The sequence below is a fragment of the Ornithorhynchus anatinus genome, chromosome 10, assembly GCF_004115215.2.
Source record: "Ornithorhynchus anatinus isolate Pmale09 chromosome 10, mOrnAna1.pri.v4, whole genome shotgun sequence".
NCBI lineage: Eukaryota > Metazoa > Chordata > Mammalia > Monotremata > Ornithorhynchidae > Ornithorhynchus > Ornithorhynchus anatinus.
Window position 1 is genome coordinate 55,922,042 of NC_041737.1, and position 26,402 is coordinate 55,948,443.

The 26,402-nt window shown below is 61.3% G+C and overlaps 1 protein-coding gene across 1 annotated transcript in view; it reads right to left on the minus strand.

The window, feature by feature from the left end:
* Positions 1 to 13,172: 13,172 nt before the first annotated feature.
* LARP4 (La ribonucleoprotein 4) overlaps positions 13,173 to 26,402 on the minus strand; it is a 36,859-nt gene continuing 23,629 nt past the window's right edge. The window contains exons 6-16 of the mRNA XM_029073831.2: positions 23,849 to 23,952; positions 22,410 to 22,520; positions 21,899 to 21,952; positions 20,628 to 20,840; positions 20,038 to 20,141; positions 17,669 to 17,902; positions 15,442 to 15,490; positions 14,933 to 15,091; positions 14,138 to 14,253; positions 13,734 to 13,899; positions 13,173 to 13,537 (exon numbers count right to left, since the gene is read on the minus strand). Coding sequence (XP_028929664.1) covers positions 13,193 to 13,537; positions 13,734 to 13,899; positions 14,138 to 14,253; positions 14,933 to 15,091; positions 15,442 to 15,490; positions 17,669 to 17,902; positions 20,038 to 20,141; positions 20,628 to 20,840; positions 21,899 to 21,952; positions 22,410 to 22,520; positions 23,849 to 23,952 — 1,655 coding nt within the window. The 3' untranslated portion in view covers positions 13,173 to 13,192. The remainder of the gene's footprint in view (positions 13,538 to 13,733; positions 13,900 to 14,137; positions 14,254 to 14,932; positions 15,092 to 15,441; positions 15,491 to 17,668; positions 17,903 to 20,037; positions 20,142 to 20,627; positions 20,841 to 21,898; positions 21,953 to 22,409; positions 22,521 to 23,848; positions 23,953 to 26,402) is intronic.

Sequence of the window (26,402 nt, forward strand, 5' to 3'; positions counted from 1 at the left end):
CTCTTGCCCAGTGAGGCTCGGCCAACGCTAATGATAATAGTAACGATCGTATCTGTGAAGCACCGACTCTGTGCCAAGCCCTGTTCTGAGCACTGGAGTAGACGCAGGTTCATCGGGTCGGACGCAGGCCCCGTCCCCACACGGGGCTCACGCTCTTCGTCCCCGTTTTCCAGGTGAGGGAACTCAAGCCCAGAGAAGCGAGGCGACCCGTCCGAGGTCACGCGGCAGACAGGTGGCGGGGCCGGGATCGGAACCCAGATCCCTCCGACTCCCAGGCCCGGAGTCTACCCGCTAAGCCACGCTGCTTCGAAGTCATCCACCCCGGAGGCGGGGGAGGGCGAGCCGCCGGCCCGACCCGGCCGGACCGCGACGCGGGATGCCCTCCCGAGCCCCGGGAGGACGCCCCCCCCGGAGGGTGCCCGGGCCCGACGGTCCGTCCCGCGTCGGCGCTCTCCGCCGGGCCCCCCCGAGGCCACCGGGCCCGGCTCCCCACCGCGGAGTGCCGCCTGCCTGCCTCCGTGGGCGGACCACCCGGGCCCGGGGACGTTTTGATGGGAGCGTTTGGCTCGTCCTCGTCGTTCCTCCTCGGCCTCTCCCCTTCCTCCCCCGCTCACCGGGCCGAGGCCCCGGGGGCCGAGCGGAGGCCAGAGCCGGCCTCCTCCCGGAACGTGGCGGGGGGCCGGGGAGGGGGCTTCCCGCCAGACCCCGCGCCCGGACCCACGCCGGCCGTTCCTCTTTTCCGCCCCCACCCACGCGGGGCCGGAAGCTCACTCCGTGACCCCCTAATCCGTCGGGGACGCACGGTGAGCATCCGCTGCACCGAACCGAGCGCCGGCGGGAGGGGGACAGAGCGGGCGGACACGATTCCCGCCCTGGGAGAGCCGTACCGGGGCGTCGGGGTGGGTACGGGCAAATCCAGGTTGGAGACGATCCCCGGCCCACGTGGGGCTCGCGGTCTCGAGCCCCATTTTACACGAGGCGAGCGAGGCCCGGAGGAGCGGAGGGACCGGCCCGGGGTCGGAGAGCGGACGGGCGGGACGGGAACACACGACCTCCCGACTCCCAGGCCGGGGGTCTCCCCGCTCCACCGCGCCCGGGATGGGATGGGCAAGACGGGGCCTCCTCCGTCGGCAGCCGTCCCGGACCCCCTCGGACCGCCTCGCCCGCCCGGGCAGGGGACCTCGACGCCGAGGCTTCCGCCCTCGGCCCGCCCGAGCCCCGCGTCGTCGGGTCGAGGGTTCCGCCGAACCCCGGGCCGGGCCGGGACCCTCCGTCCCCCCGGACCGACCCCGCCGCGGGGGGGCCCTCCACCTCCCCGCTCCCGAGGGGCCGATCCACCGACCCGCCCGGCGCGTACCGCGCGCGGAGCGCCGAGCCGAGCGCTTGGGAGGGGACGACGCAACCACGGTCGGGCTCCCCGGCGGCGGCCGGCTCCGGGTTCTCGGCCTCCGGACCTCCGGGGTCCGCGTCCCCCGGCGGGGAGGATCCCGGGGCCCTCGAGCTGAAGTCCGCGGGCGAAGCCGCGGGTCAGGGGACGACCGTCCCGTCCGACCGTCCTCCGCTGGCCACGGAGCCGCACCCGCCACCCGATCGCCGCTCCCGCCGCGGGATTCGCTCTCGTCCCCGCCGGGCCCACGGAGGGGGAGCCGCCCTCTCCCGCCGGCACCCCCTCCCCCGGCCCCTCCCGCCGGCCGGGCGGCCCGGATTCCCCCGGCGCCGCGCCGCCCCCCGCCAGCTCCCGTTCCCCTCGCCCTCCGACGCGAGGCGAGCGGAGGAGGAAGAGACCGAGGCCTCCCCGTGGAGGCCGAGGCTCGCCCCGGGAATCCCCGGTGGGTTCCGCGGGCGGGAGCGAAGCGCGTGTGGCAGGGCGGGGGCGGGGGGCGACGGCCCCGGGGGGGCCCGGCGGGCCGGGGACCGGCCGGCGCCCTCCCTCTCCGCCGGGCGGGATGCTCTTCCCCGCCCAACTCGGCCCCCGGACTGGAAGTTTCTCCCGGCCCGCCCGGGCGGGTCACGACACCCCCGCCGCCCCGACCCTTCGTCTTTTCCTACTCTCAAAAAAAGGAGAGAGGAAGAAGGAAACGGGGGCGGCGAAAGGCTCGGGGTGCCCGGCGTCCCCCGCTCATCCGACCCTCGGGGCGCCGGGCCCGACGCCGGGCGCTCCGAGGAAGCGGGACGGCGGCGTCTCGGCCCCGCTCGCGGGCCGGGGCGGGGGTTCGGTACGGCGCCCGTGGGGGGGGCGGAAAAAAGCTGGGGCGTGTTGGACGGACAGGCCCGACTGTCCGTTCCGAGCGCTGGGTCCGGTGGCTCCGCACGTAGCGGGCGCTCGCTAAATACGACGGAACGAGTCGACGACGACGGCCCCCGGGGCGTCGAGCCCCACTGAGTCACGCTGCTAACGGGCGCTCGCTGCAGGGCGGCTCGGCGGCGAAAGCTCGGGCTGGACCGGCTAGAGGTCACGGGTTCGAATCCCGGTTCCGCCCCCGGGGGGCTGCGTGACCTTGGGAGAGCGGCTTCCCCGCTCTGTGCCTCAGTTTCCCCCCTCCGGCAAAAGGGGGTGGAGGCGGGGAGGACCACCCGATGACCTCACACCCAGTCAGGTGTGAACTTCCCCCCCCTCCCCGTCATCGTCCCCGGGTGCGGGACCCTGTGCTGAGCGCTGGGGGAGGAAAGACGGGGGGCCGCGGGCCGTCCGACCGTTTGGCCCAGGGGAAGGGGTGGAGGGGCGAGGTGGGGGGGCGCAGCGTGTGGGGGAGGACCGGCCCCCCCCCCAACCCCCCCGGGAGACAATACGGGGAGCGCGCGCGCCCCCGCCCAGCGCGCCCCCCCAACGCGCGCCCCCCCCAACGCGCGCCCCCCCAACGCGCGCCCCCCCAACGCGCGCCCCCGCTCACCCTCCGACAGCTCCAGGTCCAGCTCGGCCAGCTGCGCCCGCACGTCCGGAGGCAGCGCGGAGGAGGAGGCCGAGGAGGCCGAGGAGGAGGAGGAGGAGGAGGCGGCCGCCGCCGCCGCCGCCGCCGCCGCCGCAGGCTCCAGGCCCCGCTCCGCCATCGCCGCCGCCGCCGCCGCCGCCGCCGCCGCCGCCTCACGCACCGACCTCCGCCAGCAGGGACCGCCGCGCCGCCAGGGGCACGGGAGGGACACGGGACGACGACAGGAGGGGGGGAGGGAGGGAGGACCACACGACAGCCCCGCTCCGGCCCCCACCGCCTCAGCCGCCTCCCTCAGCCTCAGCCTCAGCCTCAGCCTCCCTCAGCCTCAGCCGCCGCCGCCGCCGCCGCCTCCTCCCTCCGCCGCCATCAGCGCCGCTCACGTGACCCGCCCGACCCGCCTCCTCCCTCCGCCCTCCGCCCTCCGCCCGCCTCCCAGCCCGGCGCCGCGGCGCCCTCTGCCGGACGCCAACGTCCCTACCTCCCTCGAGCAGTAGAGGGGCGCCCTCTGCCGGACGCCGCCGCCCCTCCCTCCCTCCCTCGGGCCGGGGAGGAGCGCCCTCTGCCGGACGCCGCCGCCCCTCCCTCCCTCGGGCCGGGGAGGAGCGCCCTCTGCCGGACGCCGCCGCCCCTCCCTACCTCGAGCAGTAGAGGAGCGCCCTCTGCCGGACGCCGCCGCCGCCGCCGCCCCCACCTCGCGCCGGAGAGGCGCGCCCCCTGCCGGACGCCGCCGCCCCTTCCTCCCTCCCTCGGGCCGGAGAGGAGCGCCCTCTGCCGGACGCCGCCGCCGTCCCTCCCTCGGGCCGGGGAGGAGCGCCCTCTGCCGGACGCCGCCGCCCCTCCCTCCCTCCCTCGGGCCGGAGAGGAGCGCCCCCTGCCCGGCGGACGGGGAAGCGCAGGCCGCCCCCGGGGCCCCAACGCCCTTCTTGGTTCAGGTCCCTGGTGAGGCTCCCAGTCTTCATCCCCATTTGACAGATGAGGTCACCGAGGCACAGAGACGAATAAGAATGTTGGTATTCGTCAAGCGCTTACTCTGTGCAGAGCACTGTTCTAAGCGCTGGGGGAGATACGGGGTCATCAGGTGGTCCCTCGTGAGGCTCCCAGTCTTCATCCCCGTTTGACAGATGAAGGTCACCGAGGCGCAGAGAAGAATAAGAATGTTGGTATTCGTCAAGCGCTTACTCTGTGCAGAGCACTGTTCTAAGCGCTGGGGGAGATACGGGGTCATCAGGCGGTCCCCCGTGAGGCTCACGGTTAATCCCCATTTGACAGATGAGGTCACTGAGGCACAGAGAGGCGAAGTGACTGGCCCGCAGTCACGCAGTTGACAAGTGGCAGAGTGGGTATTCGAACCCATGACCTCTGGCTCCCAAGCCCGGGCTCTTGCCACTGAGCCACGCTGCTTCTCTCACTCCGTTGACCCATCATTCATTCATTCAATAGTATTTAAATGAGCGCTTACTATGCGCGGGGCACTGAACTAAGCGCTTGGAACGGGCAACTGTGCAACAGATAGAGACCATCCCTGCCCGATGACGGGCTCACGGTCTAATCGGGGGAGACGGACGGACGCAAACAAGACAACAATCATCACGATAAATAGAATCAAGGGGATGGACACCTCATTCACAAAATAAATAGGGTGAGAAAAATCTAGACAAATGAGCACAGCGCTGAGGGGAAGGGAGAGGGGGAGGAGCAGAGGCAGAGGGGGGAAAGGGGGCTTAGCTGAGGGGAGGTGAAGGGGGAGCAGAGAGGGAGCAGAGGGAAAAGGGGAAGCTCGGTCTGGGAAGGCCTCTCGGAGGAGGTGAGCTCTCAGTAGGGCCTTGAAGAGGGGAAGAGAGAGAGTTTGGCGGAGGTGAGGAGGGAGGGCGTTCCCGGACGGCGGGATAGGCATGAGTGGGGGATAGTGTTGGTCTCTGTTAAGCACCTACTATGTGCCGAGCGCTCTTCTAAGCGCCGGGGGAGATACAGGGTCACCGGGTTGTCCCACGTGAGGCTCACGGTCTTCATTCCCCCCCCCCCCCATTTTACGGATGAGGTCGCCGAGGCCCCGAGAAGTGAAGTGACCTGCCCAAAGTCACACAGCTGACGGGTGGCGGAGCCGGGATTAGAAACCATGACCTCGGACTCCTAAGCCCGGGCTCCTTCCACTGAGCCGCGCTGCTCGTCAGCGCTTGCTGGGTGCAGAGCACTGTACTAAGCGCTTGGGAAACAACAATAAACGGGGACGGTCCCTGCCCGTGACGGCCTCACAGTCGGGAGGCCCCACCGGGGCTTCGTCCCTTCTTTGTTTTAAATGGTATCTCTTCATTCATTCTTTCATTCCTCTGTAAGTATTCAGCGCTTACTGTGTGCACAGCACTGTACTAAGCGCTTGGGAGAGTACACTACAACAATAAACGGGGACGATCCCCGCCCACGACGACCTCACAGACCAGAGGCCCTGCCCGGCCTTCGCCCCTTCTTTTTTTAAATGGTATTTCTTCGTTCATTCCTTCATTCATTCAACCTTATTTATTGAGCGCTCACTGTGGGCAGAGCACTGTCCTAAGCGCTTGGGAGGCTCCAATACGACAATTTTAACATCCGTCTCCCCCTTTAGACCGTAAGCTCTTGGCGGGCACAGAATGTGCCCATTAACTCTTGTCGCACTGACCTCTCCCGAGAGCTTAGCGCAGAGTGAGCACTCAATAAGTACCACTAACCGGATCGATTGAAAAAAAATCCCGGGTCTGGGAGTGAGGGGGTGTCCGGGTTCTGCTCCCGGCTTGGCCGCTCACCGGCTGTTTGACTTCAGGCTGGTCTCTTAACCTTTCTGGGCCTCAAGATGCCTCAAACCCCTTCTCCCTACCCTCACTGTTCTCAATTAATGGTATTTATCGAGCGCTCACTCTGGGCAGAGCGCTGTACTCGGGCCTTGGGAGAATACGGTAGGGGAGCCGGTGGACACGTTCCCCGCCCGCGACGAGTTTACCGTTAAGGAGGGGATGTTTTATGGAAGTGCTGTCGGTCTGAGGGTGGGGTGAGTAGGAAGTGCTTCAGAGGCCCCGTTCCAAGCGCACGCGTGACGCAGGAGGGAGAAGGAACGGGGGAAATGAGAGCTTAGTCAGGTTAGGCCTCCGCAAGATGGGATTTCCAATAAGGGTCGGAAGGCGGGGAGAAGAGGGAATTCCGGGCCAGAGGAAGGACGTGGGCTGGGGGCGGCGGCAAGATGGACCGGATCCAAGTAGCCGGCGTTGAAAGAGCAGAGCGCGCGGGCTGGGGTGGCGGAGAGGAGCCGGGCGAGGCGGGGCGAGGCGATGGACCACGAGGAGTTTCCGTTTGGTGCCCGGGTGGATGGGCGACCAGCGGAGGTTCCCGAGGAGTGGGGAAACCCGGCCCCGGCGACTCCGTGGAAAAATGACCCGAGCGGTAGAGTGAAGTAGGGACCGGAGTGGGGAGAGACAGGAGGCAGCGAGGTCGGGGAGGAGGCCGATAGTCATCGAGACGGGAGAGAGTGAGCGTTTGAATCGATACGGTGGCGATTCGGAGAGGGAAGAAGGGGCAGGTTTTAGCAATGCTGTGACGGTCGAAGCGACGGGATGTGATAATGATAACGATGTTGGTGTTCGTTAAGCACTGTGTGTCGAGCACTGTTCTAAATACTAATAATAATGGTGGTGTTTGTTAAGCGCTTACTATGTGCTGAGCACTGTTCTAAGCGCTGGGGGAGATACAGGGTAATCGGGTTGCCCACGTAAGGCTCACAGTCTTAATCCCCGTTTTACAGACGAGGTGACTGAGGCGCAGAGAAGTGAAGTCACTTGCCCAGTCACACAGCTGACAAGTGGCAGAGCCGGGATTCGAACCCATGACCTCTGACTCAGAAGCCCGGGCTCTTTCCACTGAGCCACGCTGCTTCTCGATGCTGGATAGTAATCGTATTTGTTAAGCGCTTACCGTGTGCCAGACACTATTCCAAGACCCACGTCCTCCGACTCCCAGGCCCGGCCTCTATCCGCTTCTGCTCCTCGTTGATGTGGACGAAGGCTGCCTCGTGCTCCCCTTTCAGCACGGACCCCAGGAGCGTCCCCGGGGTCTCCACCATGGCCCCCGGCCCCCCGCTCCCAACGCCCCATCCGTCTCCCCGCAGCGCCAAGGCAAGACCCGGGGCCACAAGACGGAGGGAACCGTCGTGACCGTGAGCTCGTCGTGGGCAGGAAACGCGTCTGTCGACTGTTGTACTGTCCTCCCCCAAGCACCGTGTGCTCTGCACACGGTCGGCGCTCGGTGAATACGACTGAAGGGACGAACCGACCCCCCCACCTCCACCTCGTGCGGTTCGAGCCATGCCGGGGTTTTCTGTCTCCCCCTCTAGACCGAAAGCTCATCGTGGGCAGGGAACGTGGAGGCGGCCAGTTCTGTCACGGTGTCCGCTTCCAAGCACTGAGTAGAGCGCTCTGCACACCGTAAGCACTCAATACCCCCGATGCTTAACAAATGCCACAATTATTATTGATAGTATTGATGATGTTGATGATCTGAAGGAGCGTGGCTTGGTGGCTAAGAGCACGGGCCTGGGGGGGTAGAAGGACGTGGGCTCTAAACCCGGTTCTGCCCCATGTCTGCCGTGCGACTTTGGGCAGATCACGTAGCTTCTCTGGGCCTGAAAACGGGGATAAGATTGTGAGTCCCGTGTAATAATAATAATGATGTTGGTATTTGTTAAGCGCTTACTATGTGCAGAGCACTGTTCTAAGCGCTGGTGTAGATACAGGGTCATCAGGTTGTCCACGTGAGGCTCAGTCTTCATCCCCATTTTACAGATAAGGGAACCGAGGCACAGAGAAATTAAGTGACTTACCCACAGTCACACAGCTGACAAGTGGCAGAGCTGGGATTCGAACACATGTGACTCCCAAGCCCGGGCTCTTTCCACTGAGCCATGGACCCCACTGAAGGTTCACCTCCAGGCCTTCCCGGACTAAGCCCCCCTCTTCCTCTGCCCCCCTTCCCCTCCCATCGCCCCGACTCCCTCCTTTTGCTCTACCCGCCCCCCCCCCCCAGCACTTGTGTATATACATATTTAATTCCATTTATATTAATGATGTGTATCTATCTATAATTCTATTCAATGATATTGATGCCTGTCTACTTCTTTTGATGCCTGACTCCCCTTTCCTTGACTGAATAATGTTGGTATTTGTTAAGCGCTTACTATGTGCCAAGCACTGTTTTTTCCACTGTGGGCACCGATGGTCTCTTTTTGCTGAATTATGCTTTCCAAGCGCTCAGGACAGCGCTCTGCACCGAGGAAGCGCTCAGTAAATATGACCGAATGAATTAAATGGATGGATGTGTCCAACCTGATTAATTTGCATCTAGCCCTAGGGCTTAGAACAGTGCCTGGCACAGGGTGTGCTTAACAATACCATGAACTCACTGTGGGCAGGGAACGCGGCTGCCAACTCTGTCGCACTGCCTCCTCTCAGGCGTTCAGTACAGCGCTCTCTACACGGTAAGTACTCTAACACCACTGGCGATGGTGATGGACAGCACGGGGGTGGGGAAGGCTGGGTGTCGCCACTCAGAACTCAACAACGGTGTCTCTCCCCCAGCCCCCGACTCCCCGGACAAAAGGGCGATGGTCTCGTCTTTTCGTCACCTTTATTTGGGTTTTTTTTTTCCTAGTTTGTTATTTTCATTTTCCGTAGCACCTCGGCAATGTCAAAAACAAAATACAAATACATGGATGTCATCGTTTCGACACTTAAAGCACGGACCTACTTCACACCTTACTGTTTCTGGATAGTTTGGACGACGGGAAGAAACCAGAGCGATGGACGGAGTCAAAGTCGGGTCCCCCCCGGCTGGTCCGAGAGGTCAACGTCAAGGGAAGCTACAATCAGCTACAATCAATCATCTTTGGAGCGTTTTTTTGGGGGGGGGGGGTGCGCGGAGGGGGGAAGAGCTGGACATCTCTAGACGTAGATTTTAATCAGAGTGCGGCTTCTAAAAGACTGAAAACAAAAACCCATTCACACGCACCGTCTCGACGTCCCAGTGGCACTTCTTGGAAATTGCCCTTTTTAAAAAAAGTCCTCGGTTCTTATATATATATAAAAATTCTCAATCACTCCGGGTTAACTAGCGAGTGGATTTTCTGAGCGGCATCACTCTCGATTGTACGTTAAAACGAACCCTCTTCCGCCAAACTCTCGAGCGTCCGAACGCCGAGCTAATTTAAAATGGAAACGAACACGTACCCTTCTTAAAGGAAGCCCGGACTAGACAGAATGTGTACAACACACGCACGTAGAAAAAAAGCCTAAGTAGCTTAGATTAATGGCAACCAGGTTACAAGGAAATATAAAAGATTAGAAACAAAAGACTCATTTGCACATCCGCCGTACTCCAGAATTTATAAAAACCTATCGCAAGCAACGGCATCCCGAGAAGGGGGGACGTTACGTCTCGTCGGGAATACGGCGGTGATTTTCAGCATGCTCCAGGAGGAGAGCGGGCGGTGAAGAGAGACGGCGGAAGGATTTTCCCCAACATTTAAGCCGACGGATCCGGCGGAAAGGCGGAGCGTCGAGTCACTTTTTAATTACCGCTCCGCCCCAGCAACCTCTTTCTCTTTCTCCTCTCCGGTAGTTCTGGTGAACCGCTTCCGGCGTCAACAGGTGGGAGACCGCTCCAGCCCAGCCCACCGCGACAACCCCTCTCGGTCGACCTTCCAACAGACGGACCTCACTCACGCCACCTCCGTTTAAGGAATCGAGCGTCTGCCCGGCGGGCCACTTGGCCCGGATTAAACCCAAGCAACCGACGAAAACCCCAAGCGCCCTCCCAGAAAGATCCATCTCTTCCACCAAGGTGGAAGATCTTTAGCGAGCCGCCGCGTGCTAAATGAGCCGGTTGGCGAGAGAGGCGAGCCCTGCATCTCCCGGGAAACCGGGGGGGTCCGCAAGCCCCGTCAGAGGGAAGAGCGGACACCGGTGGCGGGTGAGCCGGGCGGGGGGGAAGGTGGGTGGGAGAACTTATCCGGAGAGGGCTTTGGGACTTGTGGGATAGAATTCCCGCCGCGCGTAGAACTAGCCTTTTCCCGGACTCAAAAGGACCGATGGAAAGGAAGGGGGGAAGAAAGCCGCGTGGCCGCGCGGAGGAAGGCAACGGTTCCGTATCTCCGTTCTAGGCCCAAGAACCAGAGGGATACCGGGGCGGCGGTCCCAATCTGTCGGCTTCCACCGGTCCCTGCCGGACCCTCCCCACCCTCACTGCCGTGGGCTGGACACACATTGGCCGCCGTGACGCCTGGAGGCTCCGGAGATAGTGTTTCCGCTCCTCCCTCCCCACCGAGTTCCCATCCTCTATTGAGAGAACTGATGTGAGCCACGGTTGGGAGGCGGGGTAGATGGGGGAAACGGATTTTAAAAGCAACGCGGCCTCGGTCTACCCAACTTGCACCCGCTGATCCGGGGCCTCCCTTCCAGACTTGGGAGATTTTTCAAGCCGGACCAGGCGCACCTGCCCCCTTCCGGGATCGTTCCCGGTGCCCGGCACGGCGCCGACCCGAACGGCGGGAGGGGTCCCGGTGGGCGGCTCTGTTCCGCGCGGTCCCCGGCCCGATGCCGCCGCAGAGGAGATCTTACGGTCCAGTTGGGCGGGCCTCGGTTTCCCGTCTCCAGCGAACCGTTTTGCAAGGGGGATCCGTTCCTTCTCAAACCCACCCGGGGGCCGCTCGCCTCCAGTGCGGCCTTCCCTAAGTGAAGTGTGCATTCTTTTTTTGGTTTCGCTATCGTCGGTGCGATCGGTGATTATCAACAAAACAAACAAAATGAACCAAAAAAAAAAAGAGAGAGAGAGAGAGAAACACCACACAAACCTAACCCCCTCCCGACTCGGTACAGGTATGTTTATTTTAGTGAATAATTTTTTTTTGTTTATAATGGATAGAAATGAACAGTTTTAAACTGTATAAATATAGTAAGCCGTGTTATCAATCCATGAAATCAAAAAGCAATTGCCAAGCGGGATAATAAGTTGCAGAGAAATGTCAACTCTGGCTCTCTAGATAAAAAAATAGATACGCAGGGTGTTCTCCAAGCGCTCGTTAACAGTAAAACCTCCTGAATTAAAGATTTCCAAAGGTTAACTGGATAAAGTTGGAAGATGAAAGTTTCACAGTAATGTCATTTTTAACCTCCACTTACATTCATTCTAATATCACTAGCATATATTACTAAGGTGTTTACTGGATATATGTCACAATGGTACTTTCCAGTGTTCACAATTTTACAACTTCAATTTGTACACTTGCAATTCACTGAAAAAAAAAAAAATTAGGAAAAAGTACAATTCTTACTTCGGCAAACTATCTCTAAAAGAAAGAAGACGAGAACCAAAAAACAAATAACATAAAAACCCCCAACTTTTATACAGGATTTTGAACCCGGTCTCCGACTTCCGACAGACGGGCCGGGAGGCGGTCCGTCTGGTGTCTCGGGATCCGTGCTGGGACCCGGGCGAGGGCTTCGCCTCGGGCTCCGCGACGCGCGCGTCCGTCGGCTGGTCGGTGGTCTCCCAACAGAGCTGGGGGGGCGTTCCGCGACCAAAGTAGGCTTTTTCCACCCCCCAAATCCTCAACCCTCCTTCCGGAAATTAAACTTTCGTGGCCTTCGAGGTTCCACTCCAAGCAATGAAGTCCCAAACCAGAGAAAACAGTTGAACGAAGAAAAACCCACCAAAAAAGCCCCCTGTAGGCATCGAGTGTACGATGAACCCCCTAATCTCCCCCTAAATTAGAACATTGGCTTTCTACAGTACTTAACACTTTAAGGAGTCAGTTATGAAGTCTCGTCTTTAGCACTAACACAAATAAATTACTGGAGGGGGCAGTGGGACTTCTGCACTGGGCCCTAAGGGTGTGTGAATATCTGAACACAGGCAAAGAATTAAAAAACAAAAACCCCCAAACAAATCACAACAACAGTAACAAAAAAAACCTTCAACACCATCTCAGAAGCCAAGTTGTGAATTATGTCTATTGTGGGCCTGGAGCTAGGTCTGGCTAAGGCAACGAAGAGCATTCATCACATTTGTGGTAATTTAAGGGAGGCAAAAAAGGGGGGGGGGGGGGGGGGGGGGGGGGGGACAATTCCAAAACCTCAAAAACAAACAAAAAAACACACACACACACACACACACACAGACGTTATGCTCCCCTGTATGGGAAGAGAAAAGCGGACAGGTTAAAACTGTCAAGCACACCTACGTTTTTTTGTGGTTTCTTTTTTTTTTGTCTCTCTCTCCCTTCCCAACTTTTCTGAACTACGCTCAGATCTCCCGTAAAACCAAGAATTTAAAAAGCTTTTGCTGAATGAAATATTAGTAAGGTCAAAAGACAGACTAAATTTCAAGCTGGAAAAACAAAACGAGATTTCGCTTCCAGTAGTACATTCAGTTTTTTCGATCAGCGACTAATTCATGACACGACAGCGCGGGCTGCAGCTAAGCCACACGTACACACGCACGCCGACACACAGAGACGCACACGCACAACACAGAACACGCGCTCGCCCACCCACGCACACGGACCCGGCCCCTTAGCCAATTACCTGCTCCCCACACGAGGCCGAATCGGCCGACAGATCAACCTACGAGCCCAACTTTAAATAGATTTAAAAAAAGTAATTTCTAATTTTACAGAAACGCTTTTTCAAAAAATATTTCTTTCGCTCCCTCGGCTCTGGGACCGAGGGACGCGTGATAGGCATGCCTTTCCAGCTGGTTCTCGACCGCCCCCCTCCCACCCCCGCCCCCGAAAGGAAAAATCGATTCCAGGCAGGGAACCTCGGGAAAATTAAAAATAAAACAAAAAAATACAAAAAATTATAATATTTATAGCTATTTATACTGATTGGAATCCCCAGGATAACTCCCCCCGGCCCCCTCCCACCCCCATCATTTGCGAGATGAATTTCAGGATCCCACCCCTCTCTATCTCTCTCTATCTCTCAATCTCTCTCTCTCTCTCACACACGCGCGCACGCACACACATCTCAAACACCCATTCGAATTCTGCGCTTCTTTTCGCTCCCACCCTCCCCCCGCCCGGTTCTCCCTCCCTCCCACCTGCTGCCCCCCGCCTCCCCCGGGGCTGCTCCCCGGCCCCCCACCCCGCCCCTCACGCTCCCCCCCGGGCCCGGCAGGGCCCCGGCTCCTCCGCAGCACGCACAGTCCAAGCTCCGGCGAGCCCCGTGGGAGGTTTTGACCAGTTTTTACTTTGGTGATCTGGGCGGGGCCGGCTGGTCCTTGCCGTTGCGTCGCGGCGCTCCCTGAGGTAAAGGCCGGTGGCCGAACTGGCGCCTCTGTTCCCTGATTTTGAAGGGGGGCCCCCGGGGCGCCGCGCCCCCCCGGAAGCCGGCGTAATCCTTCGCGGCCCTCCCTTCCGTCTTCTCGGAAAACTTCTCGGACGCCTTCTCGGCCGGCTTGTCGGGGACCCCGTCCTCCTCGCTTTTGGCGGGGGAGGCCGCGGCGCCGGGGCGGGGCTCGCGGGGCGGCTGCGCCGGGGGCTCTTTCGGCGGTTTCTGGCACACTTCGGCGTAGCTCAGCTTGCGGGGTTCCTGCGGGGAGAGGGGGTGCCGGTGCCCGGGAGGGGGGAGGCTTGATCGCGGCGGCGCCCGGGGCAGGCGGCGCCCGGGGCAAGGACAGGGGACGGGGCAGCTGGTGAGGGTGGCTTGACGGTGCTCGATGGAGGCGGGGTGGGGTGGGGTGAGGTGGGGGGCGGCCCCCCGCCCGCCCGTCCCCAGCTCCCGTTACCTGTAGAGTCACGGCCGGGGTCACGTGTGAGTTGTTGGCCGGGGGGGTGGCGCTCGACCGGGGCGGCTTCGGGGCACCGGGGGATCCCGCCCGCAGCGGGGGCGTCTGGCTGGGAGCTTCCTTCTGAGCGGACACCTCCGCCGGGGGATTTTCCTGCTGGGTTGTGCTAACCCACGGAGCGGAGAGCTCGGCGTGAGTGGCTACCGAGACCCCCACGGCCCCCGTCTCCCTCGGCCCCGATGACCCCCACTGTCAGACCGGGGGGTGGGGGGGGTCAGAGATCACCCGGGGACCCCCACGAGTGACCCTCTAGACCAATGGGCTCGGCCTCCCCGCGTCCTCCCCAAAAAGAGAGGGGCCGGTGACACCCCGACGCCTCCCCACCCCGAGACCCCAGGCCCTACCTTGACGCGGGTGCCTCGGCGGCCAGCGGAGGGCTCGTGCTGGCGGCCGGCGGTTGGACGCCGGCCGGCTCTTCCTGCACGGGGGCTGAGGAGCTGGCCGGCGCGTCTCTGGTCTCCTGAGAAGATGACGACGGGCACGGTCGTCTGCGCGTACGACCGGAGGGCCGACCCCCAAATTCTTGGCCACTCTGCCCCCAAGGGCCGGAAGCGGGGGGGGGGGGGGTTCCACCCCCGGGGATTTCGGGCCCCGGGAACTGGCCCGAGGAGGAAGAGGAAGAGCGGAGGGCGAGGAGCCACTGGCATCGCCGGCCCGATGCGGAGGTGGTTTGCGCGACACACACTGCGACCGGGAATCAGACCCACCGGTCGACCGACGGATCAAGGTAGGGGGTTCGTGGAGAAGGCCGTAATACGTGAACCCTCCGGGGAGTTCTCTCTAGACCGTAAGCTCGCTGCGGGCAGGGAACGGGACTGTTTATTGTTATAGTGTCCTCTCCAAAGCACTGCACACGGTAAGCACGCAATAAATACAACCAACTCCCTCGACGGCAAGCCTGCCGGGGGTTCCCCGTGGCCGGGACCCTCCGCAGACCTCGGGCCCTCGGGCAGCTGACGGCCCTGGCCGGCTCCACGCCAGACACGCGGCCCATCGTGTTTTCAGGACGGGTGGCAAAATGCCAGCCGGGCGGGGGGAGAAATGGGACTCTCAGCCCACGCGTGCCCCAGAGACGCCGAGGCCTCACACGGAAAGGGGCCGGCCAGACCCACCGCCGCCTAGGCCGTCGCCCCGATTACCTTCTCTTTGCAGACGCCCCGGACGACGTCAGACATCCGGCTCTCCAGGACGGGCTCCCCTTGGGTTCTCGCTGAACTGCCGGGCAAGGGGGGGAAGTTGGACGCCAGCAGGTCGAACTTTGGTGTGGGGGCCTTGGTTTCGGCGGAGGGGAGGGGTCGCTAAGAGAGACGGACAACGGGGTCAGCGGCGCACCGGCCGACTTCTCCGCTGGGAGCCCTCCGCTCTGGTTTCCACCCGGCCAAGGCACCCAAGACTGTGAGCCCGTCGCTGGGCGGGGATCGTCTCCATCTGTTGCCGAACTGTCCATTCCAAGCGCTCAGTACAGTGCTCTGCACACAGTAAGCGCTCGATAAATACGACTGAATGAATGAATGACGACTCTTTTGGAGGACAGCGTGCGTGGCGCCCCCCGCCGGGCAGCCCAAAGACAGACCCTTGGGGTCAAAAAACGCTTCCCGGCTCCTTGGCCCTTTTTCCTTCCTCTCGGTGCCAAGGCAAGGAAACTTACTGACATCCTGTCGTCTTCTCTCCGTCTCCGGCCTCTGAAAACGTTTCTCCTGGTGGGAGAGAAGGAAGACCCACTAATCAATAACCGTGCCATTTATTAAGCGCTCAACTGTGTGCCAACCACTGCCCTCAACGCTGGGGTAGAGACAGGTAATCAGGTCCCACATCGGGCTCCCAGGGGAGGGAGAACAGGTACTGAACCTCCATCTGACGGACGAGGGAACTGAGGCCCGGAGAAGTGAAGTGACTCGCCCCAGGTCACACGGCCTGAAGGTTTTTTGGGGGGGGGGCGGAGGGCTTCAACACCCCCTATGGTATTTGTTAAGCGCTCACTCTGTACCAAGCAGTGTGCACACTAGGGCAGTTACAAGAAAATCAGGTGGGACACTCAATCTTCCACAGTCTAACGTAGGAGGGAGAAGAGAAATTGGCTCTCCATTTCGCAGATGAAGGAACCGAGGCACCGAGAAGCAAAGGTCACACAACGGATGAGCCGCGGAGCCAGGATCAGAAGGCAGATTCCTTGGCCTCCGGGCCAGGCCTCATTCCACGCGGCCACGCTGCTTCCCTATCTCCCGGCTTTCCGGCGGGGGAGGCGGGAGGGGCCGGAGAGGATTCGGGGACGTTCCCTCGCCGCCGGGTTCTCACGGGGGGCCTAGGCCGTGGGGAAATGTGGAAAAACCGGCGGGGGGTGAGGGCCGGCCCACCCCAGCGCTTACAAAAGTGTCTGGCACGTAGTAAGGGCTTAATAAATACCATAAAAAGCCCCCCAAAACAAACCAGATCTCGGGGGGCCAGAGGGTGAGTCCAAAACGGAGGACAATCCATCACTTATCAAAAGCTGCTCCAGGGCCAGATCTGCAAGCCCACACAAGGACGGCGCTTAGTACGGTGCCCGGCGCATAGTAAGCGCTTAACAAACACCATTAATATCCCCGGGACAGCCCCCTCGCAAGGAGAAGCGGGGGAAAAGTGAGACGGAGGCCAACAAAAACAGCTTTTAACCACGGGCCGAGCCGCCTGCCGGGGAAGGGAGGCCCTAACTGGGTCGGGGCCCCCTCGGGCGACGCCGGCCAGACGCTCCACCGCCAAGAATCGTGTCTTTGAGCAGGGACGCCCATCCATCTGCCGCGAGTGGATGCGGTGTGACAGAGTCCTGATTCTCCCCAGTTTGATAGTAGAGAAGACTGTGGCGGGGGAGAACCCACACGGCCCAGGGGATAGAGCCCGGGCCTACGATTCGGAAGGACGCGGGTTCTGTTCCCGGCCCTGCCACTTGTCTGCTCTGTGACCCTGGGAGAGCCACTGCACTTCCCTGGGCCTCAGTTTCATCACCTGGAAAATGGAGATGAAGACTGTGAGCCCCCACGTGAGACAGGGGCTGTGCCCGACCCAGCTTGCTCGTAGCCACGCCGGTGCTCAGTAGAGGGCTGGATACACAGCAAGCACTTAAGAACCACAATTATTATCTAATTATCATTATTATTCTCAATCATTTCCCCCTGAGGCCTACCCACAGTGGGGCAGGGGCAAGAAGCAGAACGGAGTAGTGGATAGGGCCTGGGAGTCAGAAGGTCATGGGTTCTAATCCCGGCTCCTCCACTTATCTTTTGTGTGGCCTTGTGCAAGTCACTTCACTGGGCCTCGGTATCCTCATCCGTAATGGGGATTAAGACCGTGAGCCCTACGTGGGACGACAGGGACCGCGTCCGACCCGATCCGCTTGAACCCACCTCGGCATCGAGTACAGTGCCTGACGCACAGTAAGCGCTTCACAAATACCGTCATCATCATCGTCATTATTATCCAAATCACCGGAGCTTGGCCCCAGGGTGGGCCTGGAACGGCACTGGCTCGGGTCACCCCACACCAAGCCCAGTGCTTAGCAGAGTAACCAGTTAATATGGGGGAGGGACGAGCGAACGAGCGAACGAACGGGCTTCCCCACCACACCTGCAAACCCTCACTGTCCAAAGTAACGGGGAGGAAAGGAGAAAGACGGGAGTCCAATGAGTGCTCTGCACATAGGGAGCGCTCAATAAATACTACTGAATGAATGGTGGGAGGGGGCCTTACAGTCCGGGGGAGGGAGGCTTACGGTCTAGAGGGGGTGCCCCGTGGGCAACTGACTCCCAGAGGTAAAGGCCCCAAGGAGACAACACAGGGGTGCACCAGCCCGTCGGCGAGCCCCGGAAACTTCTCCCCCCGCCCCCGCCGTGCGTCCTCACCTTCCCCGGCCGATCCCGTAGTCCCCATTCTGCTCCGGCGGGGAGGAGGGGCTCTCCTTCAGGGGGTAGGTCGGCTCCTGGGGCCCAGGGAGCGGATGGGTGTGCCGCTCCGGCGGGAAGTTCCTCGACCCGGTTCTGTTCAACGGTCCGTCCCCCAGCGACCCGGAGCCCACCGCGCCGGGGCCTTCCGTCGGCTGCTCCGAGCTACCGGCTGGCCGGAAGTGAGGCTTCACGCTACGACACGGATGGTCACGGGCTCCGTGAGCTCAGAGCGGAGTGGTCGGCGGGGGCCCTCGACCCTCCTCCAGCCCCCGCTGCCATCCCGCACGGTGCCGTGGGGTGCAGCTCCAGGTGCCAAAGGCCCCCCTTTCCGTATCCAAAGTTGGAATGATGAAACCCCAGGTGACGGGAGAGGGGCCGACCGGAGCCGGGAAGATCCGCGTCTCCGGACACGCTCCTTCCCAGCGAATCTGCTCCGAGCTCCCTCCCTCCCCGCCCGCTTCTCACTCAGGATTCCCGGGTTCCGGTGGGTCCCTAAAGGCTGGAAGCAGACTTCCCGCTCCGACAAACTCGCACTGTGCAGTGGGGGGAACGGGTGCAGCCGACAGTGGTCCTAACCCCCACAGATCGCTTGGGGGTCCCCGCGGGGGGGGGCGGCTTCTAGAACTACGAGAATTCTCCTCGCTCCCCGTCTGTCCCGTTCATCGGAAAAGCGTGGGGGGGTGGGGGGGAACGGGATTCTGGACACTCCTCGCTGGCGCTTCCCAAGGTCAGGGTCCCACCCGGATCTGGGGATCCGCAGCCAACGGCGTCCTGGAAAGGGCCCGCGAAAAAGCAATCCCGAACAGGGCCAAAGACCCGGGCATTTCTGGAAGCCTCTATGGGCTTGCTGGGGTGTAGACCCCGGCCCCGAGCCGGGACCGGGTCCCTTCACCGTCGGCATCTGCCCCAGTGGGGGGGACCAGGATGCCCCAGGGGTGAGTTTTAGCCAACGGCCCTCAGATCTCATAATCTTTCCGTCACTGAGAAGGGCGCGGACGCTCTCAGTCCAGGCAGGAGCAGAGGAACAGAAAAAAAAACCCACCACACACACACACAATCTCTCTCGCTCACACACGGAAATAAAGCGCTTAGAAAGACTGAAAGGAGGAGAAAGGAGGACAGAGGGAGACGGAGAGTGACAGAAGGGGAAAGCTGCCCGGACTTGCGAATGCTGGCCCTGTTCTCTCAAAGCGCGATATTCGATCATCATCGGGCCGGGGCGGAAAGCCCGCTCCCGGTGACGGGCCACCTCCGGGAGGCTGCTTCTTGAAAAATGCCATGCCAAGCGACTCGCACCCCGACTCCAAAATGTGGAAACACGGCTCCACTGCCAGAGAAGCAGAGTGGCCAAATGGAGAGAGCACGGGCCTGGGAGTCAGGAGGGCCTGGGTTCTAATCCCGGCACCACCCCGTCTGCTGCGTGACCTTGGGCTAGTCACTTCACTTCTCCGTGCCCCAGTCCACTCATCTGTAAAATGGGGATTAAGAGGGTGAGCCCCGTGTGAGGGACTGTGCCCAACCTGATTAACTTGTATCTGCCCCAGTGCTTGGCGCATGGTAAGCGTTTAACAACCGTAATTATTCTGGTTACGGTTATCGGAAAGGGCGCGGCCGGGGAGAAGACACGTGGACACAGAGGCCCAGAAATCCTCCCTCGGGCCCCGCAGGACGGCCCAAGTGCCTCAAACTACGTTTCTCAACAGCCGCTCCCCAAACCTGCTGGTCAAGTGGCCATGGTGAGCGAGAATTCCGCCTTGGGATTCCAGGCTAACGAAGCCCAGGGAAAAGCTGACCCCTAACTCCCTTACGGCCGAGGCCGGCGACCACCCTCGCCACACCCACGCGGAGCTCGGGGAGCCTGGATGCGGCCGTTGCCCGCCGTGGCTTCTCTTGCAGCCACCCTGGGAGGCTCGGATAGAGTCCCCGGCCCAGCCGGGCTTCCCGGTGCCGCCCAGTTGGACAAAATCTGCCGGGGGGTGAGCTTCGCCGATCCAAACCCCCACGGGCGACTCCCCAAAGCCTGCTCAGTCAACTAGAAAACCACAGAATGCCACCGCCCAGGGATCGGTTGGATTGCCGGCCCACGATTCACCTCTTTTCCCCCCCGCCAGTTCTGGTCTCCGCATGCAACTCCTCCTCTTCTGACACCAACGGGCCGGGGCGCCCGCCCCGCTGACAGTCCGGCTCCCGGGATCCTCACCTTCTCCCGCCACCTGCTGCTTCGTTCCCATCTGAGCTCCCTGGACTCTTTCTCCCTCCGCACCGGCCGGGAGTGCATTTAAATGCCCTGACCCGGCCCTCCCGGTCAACCCGGGCCTGGGACTTACCGGTTTCTATGGAATGGTCGACCTATACTCAAAGCAGCAGCATTGGTTTTGTAAGATCCCGGTGAATTAAAGCCATTCATGAATCCACCATTGGGGAAGGGGGCCTAGGAGAAAAGGCGGATGGGGGAAAGTTGTCAAAACTGACACGTGGGGCCGTATTTTTTTTTTTTTATGACACCCGCAGGGGACTCGCCAGACAGGGGAGTCGGGGGCGGAGCACCTAACAGTTGCCTTATTTCGGATGGCACGGGCGCCAAGGGGGCGCTGCGTCTCCCGGGGCTCCCGACCCCACCCGGTCCCCTCCTGTCCCGGCCGGATCTGGGCGCCCCACCCCGTGAATCACCTGGATCCCGCCGATTTACTCAGTGAAGGTCGTGGACCCAAAACGGGAGACTCGAAACCCACACGCTCTTCTAATCCTGGCTCTGCCGCGGCCTCTCTCTCCCACCCCAGGCCACCGGGAGAAGTCGAAAGCCCCTCCGATGGGCCCCCGCCCACCTCGAGGCCCGATCTAGGTCCTGCGCCAAGTGACCGGCCGGGACCGGGACGGGTGGCCAAGCGGGCCCTCTCCCCCGCCCCACGTCCCTCACCAGCGGTGTTTCGAAGTACGGTGCGGGGTTCGGGGACCAGGCCTGAGGCACGAGGCTGTAGATGGAGAACTGCTGATGGGGGCTGTATACGGGCTGCATAAAGAGCGGAGAGGCAAACTGGGCCGGCGTCTGGACCGGTTGAGGATACACGCTGGAGTCCATGACTCGGTACCCATTCTTCGCGAAGAACGTGTTGATGGCTTTTATCCTGGCCTGGTGTGCCGGGGTGGCGGGGAGAGAATGAAAGAGAGCGAGAGAACGTTCACACTCCCGCTAGGAGGGAGGTAGACGTGGCAATGCGAAGCGGCATTCAGCAGGGGATAATCGGACAACTGCGGGGAGTGCGGGGAGCCGGTCGGATCCCGTGGAGCCCAGGCGGTGGTGACCCCCGTCCGAACGCAATGCTGACCGAGACAAACTCCTTCCCTCCTCCCGGGAGCCCGCTTCCGGCCTCTGGGGCTTCTCTGACCGGTGCTGACCCTGCACCGACAGGCCCCCCCCCCCCGACACCCACCCCCTAGGACTGGCCGAGGAGCAACGGGGAGACCTGGGTTCTAATCCCAGCTCTCTCGTTGTGAAAGAAGTCACTTCGTTGCTCTGGGCCTCGGCTACCTCATCTTTAAAATAGGGATTCGATACCCGTTCCTCCGTCCCCCACCCACCTTAGATTCTGAGCCCCACGTGGGACGAGCACTGTATCTGACAGCGCTCAACGATTAGTAAAGCAGCGTGGCCTAGGGGACAGAGCCCAGGCCCGGGAATCAGAAGGACCTGGGTTCTAATCCCGGCTCCGCCTCGTGTCTGCCGCGTGACCCTGGGCAAATCACATCACTTCTCTGGGCCTCAGTTACCACCTCCGAAAAATGGGGATTAAGCCGTGAGCCCCAGGTGGGACAGGGCCAGCGTCCAACCTGTCGACCTTGTCTCTACCCCAGCGCTTAGAAAGGTGCCTGACACAGAGTAAGCACTTAAATACCACTCATAGTCAGCGCTTAACAAATACCGTGATGGCCGTTCTTACGGCTGGGATCGTCTACGTAAGATCGGAGCGGATGACCGCTCCCAGGTTTCCCGCCTGAGACCCGGCGGGGAGGGGCCGGAGGGTGACATGGCGGGAGACCCGAGAACGAGAGGAGGGTGGGGGTCGGCCCGGAAGGGGCCAAGCCCTCTTGAGCAGCGGGTCCGGCAGCACCCCCTCACTGGCACGGGGCCAGAGGAGGTCTGTTCCAAAACGGCCGCGTCGCTTCACGCCGGCCCCGTCCTCTACTTACCATGATCGGCCTGCCCTGAAAGGTCTTCACTTCTTCCCTCAAGTATCTGAAAGCCTAAAAAGGGAGGGCAGAGGGAAGGAATGACGCTTCCGTGAGCACGACGGAGACCGGAGGAGGATCGGCACGGGGTGGGATGACCCCGGGTCTAGCCTGGGGGAGAGGCAGGGCTGAAAGGCAGGTGGATGGGTGTCGTGAGAGTCCGGGCGGGGGGAGAGTCCGCAAACAGAGAGGTGCTATCTGAGCACCGGAGCCGGGTGAGGAGAGTTCAAATCACTAGGGGCCAGGGGAGAGGAGACCTCCCGCCACCCCCGGGGCTCCCAAGGGCAGCTGGCCACCGTTGCTGCCTTAGGTTCCCAACGGCAAAGCGCTCCGCTGGAGCAAGAGCTGTGCTAGGAAGCGGACGTGTGGGCACGGTTACGCCCCAGGGGGATCGTCGGGGGGGGGGGGGGACGGGACGGGACGGGAGAATGGGGCCCGGGATCCCGGGGACCGGGCCGGCGGGCCTCCTCACCTGCTGGGCGTCTGTGTCCGACTGGAATGTGATGTACCAGCTGTTATTGTGGGCAAACTCGCAGCTTATCACCTTGGGACAGTTTTCACTTTGGAACAGCGCCTTGACCTCCTGGAACACGCAACAAGGGGGGGGGGGGGGGTTGGTGGCGGGAGGGGCCGTCTCCGGGCCCCGGCCGAACACGGCGGATGTTTGGCCTTCTGGTCCCGAGCTTCAAAGCGAGTGACGCTGCCCCCCGTTCCCAAGGGAGGCAGACAAGGTCTAGATTCCCCCCCGCCCCTTCCAACCGGGCTTCCCTAAAACCAGGCGGGGGATCGGCTGGCGAAGGATACACCAAGGAGACCGGGATGGGTGCCACTATGCTGACTGACCAGATCGCCCGGGGAGATGGCTAAACTCTGCATCGACTAGTACGGTGTCCGGCACCTAGGAAGCGCTTAACAGATACCATATTTATTAGAAGGTCGGGGGCAAGGTGGGACTGGGACCAATGTTCCATTTATACCGCTCCCCTCCCCCAACCAAGAGACGCCTCCCCGTCCTCGCCCGGGCTCTACCTCCCGACCTGAGCCGGGGAGCTCAAGACGGGGGACCTCCCTGACGCCTCGGGGGGGCCGGCGGCGGGGCCGAAGTCCGAGGGCCGCACGAGGCGAGAGAGGGCGCGGCGAGTGACGAGGCAGTCTTTGGACCGGCCCGCCGAGACCGAGCCAGAGGCCCTGGAGCCCGGCCCGCCCCAGGAGGCTCGCTCCCCAGACACCCAGGCCCCCCAGGCCCCGGCCTCGGGCCCGGCCGCCGTCCTTCCTGACGCAGCATCCGGGGCTCAAGTCCCACCGAGCCGACCGCCGAGGCTGACGGCCACTGCCCTCTCCCGAAGCACCCTGAACCCCCCCTTCCCGTGGGCACTGAAGCGGCCGTCCGGCCCGAGATCCCAACTGCCGGGGAGCCCGGGCCCGGACGGTGTCGCCGGGCGAGGACTCCTCCGCAGGGCCGCGGACGGTGCCCTGGCCGGGGAGCAGAGTACCCAACGCCGGTACCTTCTTCTCCCAGGGGAGGGGCCGCTGTGGCGCTGGGTGTTGCATGGTGCTTTGTCGCCTGGCCCTGGGGTCACCCCTCAATTCATTTCTAGCTGACAGATCGGGGCGGTACCTTAAACTGTGTGGGCGATTTTAGGGGGGCTGCGGGGGGAAGGAGAGGCGAGCGCGTGTGAGGTAACAGAGGCCCGTAACCAAGGGAAATAACCCCCCACCCAAGTCGCTCGGAAATTCAGCCCAGCTCGCACTGCCGGAGCTTCCAGTCGGATCAAATCCTACGGGGCCCAGTGACCCACGACGAATCTTCTCGGCTCCCAACCTCCCCTCCCTCCCCAACCCCGACCGAGGTCGCCTCCCCGTCGGCCCCTGGGCGGGTGAAGTCGCCGGCCCCACCCTGGGTCGCCTCACCTCGATGGGTGTGATCTCGGGGATCTCCCGGAGGATGATAATGCAGCGCTTGTGGTTCGGCCTCACCTTCTCGCCCTTCTCGTCCACCTGGACCATGGGGGAAGCTGAAACGTGGAGACGAAAGGGGGATTCAGAAGGCAGCGCGGGGAGGGACGGAGCCAACGGCGCTCGATTCGTAACAACCGAGGTATCTGTTAGACGCTGTGGGACCGGCCAAGGACGAGGTCCTGGGGGCGGATACAAGACCATCGGGTCCCACGTTCATTCATTCGATCGTATTTATTGAGCGCTTACTATGTGCACAGCACCGTACTAAGCGCTCGGAATGTACAACTGGGCAACAGATAGAGACAATCCCTGCCAAGTGACGGGCTCACAGTCTAATCGACTGGTGCTCACAGTCCAAGGTAGGAGGGAGAGCGGGGACTGAATTCCCATTTTGTCGATGAGGGAGCTGAGGCTTACAGAAGCGACTTACCCAAGGTCACACGGGGTGGGGGGGGAGTAAATAATAACGAAAACAATAACGGTGTTTTTACCGTGTCAAGCGCTGTTCTAAGCGCCAGGACAGATATAAGCCAATCAGGTTGGACACGGTCCCTGCCCCATATGGGGCTCACAATCTTCATCCCTATTAAGGGGATTAAGATGAGGTAACCGAGGCAGAGAAATGAAGTGACTCGCCTTTGGTCACACAGAAGACGTGCAGGGGAGCCGGGATTAGGACCCAGGCCCTCCGACTCCCAGGCCTGGGCCCCCTCTGCTAGGCCACGCTGCTTCTCAAGAGTCGAAGGGGATCGAGATGTAGGCAAAGGCTCCCTGGTGGAAACCTCGTCTCCGGCCGGAAAGGCGGCTCGAGGGCAAATCCTCCACGTTCCCGTACTCATATATTGATCTTTTCGTTCCATCGTCTGTCCAGCTGATTCCTGTTTGTACCGCTTCCCGCTTTATGCTGGTACTTTTCTTTTTTTACGGTATCCCTCGCTACGAGGCCTTCTGACTCCGGGGCCCGGGTTCTACCCACTAAGCCACACTGTTTCCTCTGGGTTTCACTATCCGCCTATCGACCGCCCTTCCCCGCGGGCGGGCGTCTAATTTATTTTCATGTCTGTCTCCCCGCCGTAAACCGTAGGCTCCTTGTAGGCAGGGATCGTGTGACCCGAGTCCTTAGGGCAGCGGGAAAGCGCTCACTATGTACCACTGGCTGATGGCAAACTCTCTGAGGAGGGGGGATTCGCTGCATCCTCCTGCTAGACGCTCCCAAGCTCTTCGTACGGAGCCAAGCCCTCGGGAGGCACGGAATGGATTCTTTCCCAACGATTAGTACGGAGGCCCGTGCAAAGTAAGCATTTAATCTCTAATACTCCTTGAAGCCTCACGTGGCCCGCCGGGGCTCGTCTCCATTTCAGGGTTGGTGGCAACGGGCGCCAGAGACCCCAACGCAACGGCCCTTCCGTCCTCATCAATCGGTCGCATTTATTGAGCGTTTACTGTGCGCGGGGCACAATTAATTGTATTTATTACGTCTTACGATTCACTTGCTCGTTCCACCGTATTTACCTAGTGGGTGCGTGGCACCGTTCAGCGCTTAAAACAGTGCCTGGCACATAGTAAGTGCTTAATTAAGCGCTTAACAAACGCCCATATTATTACTAAGCGCTTGGGAGAGTATAATTCAACACATAACGGACACGTTCCCTATCCACAACGAGCCTCCGGTCCCGGGTCAACCCCAGAGGTTACTTCGGTGGAAGAGAGTAAGGACTTCACCGACACCTCAACTGTTATCATCATCATCGTCCTTATTTCCACTCTCCGCCTCACCACACCTCGATCGTTATCATCATCCTTCTTGCCAGTCTCCGCCTCACCACCATCCCGGTTCTGACGGTCATCAGGCTTACGGAACCGCAGAGAAGCAGTGTGGCCTAATGGACGGAGCACTGGCCCGGGAGTCAGAGGGACCCAGGTTCACTCGTCTGCTGGGTGACCTCGGGCAAGTCACTCCACGTCTCTGGGTCTCAGTTACCACGTCTGTAAAATGGGGATTAAGACTGTGAGCCCCAGGCGGGGGCAGGGGACTGGGTCCAATCTGATCTGCTTGGATCCACCCCAGTACTTAGAACGGAACTTGACACATCGTAATCGCTGAACAATTATGATTCTTATTTCAGTCCCATCCAAAAAACCGCTCAGCTTCCCCTAAAAGGCACCCAAAAGGGAACCTCGTCCAATGAAGGGGGGACGATGGGCTGTTTGTGAAGTGTCCGGGCCGAGCCTGGCCAAGCAGAGCCCCCTGGGGTGACGGAGAAATATTTAATGGAAGGGAGAGTCAACGCTCCCACGTGGCTGAAGTCAACTGCTTCTTAAATCGGGGTGGGGATGGGGGGCTGTTAGAGCTCCTCAAGGCAGGTGGCATCAGAGACGCAGCGCGGCTCACTAGAAAGAGCACGGGCTTTGGAGTCAGAGGGCATGGGTTCGAATGCCGGCTCTGCCACTTGTCAGCTGTGTGACTGTGGGCAAGTCGCTTCACTTCTCTGTGCCTCAGTGACCT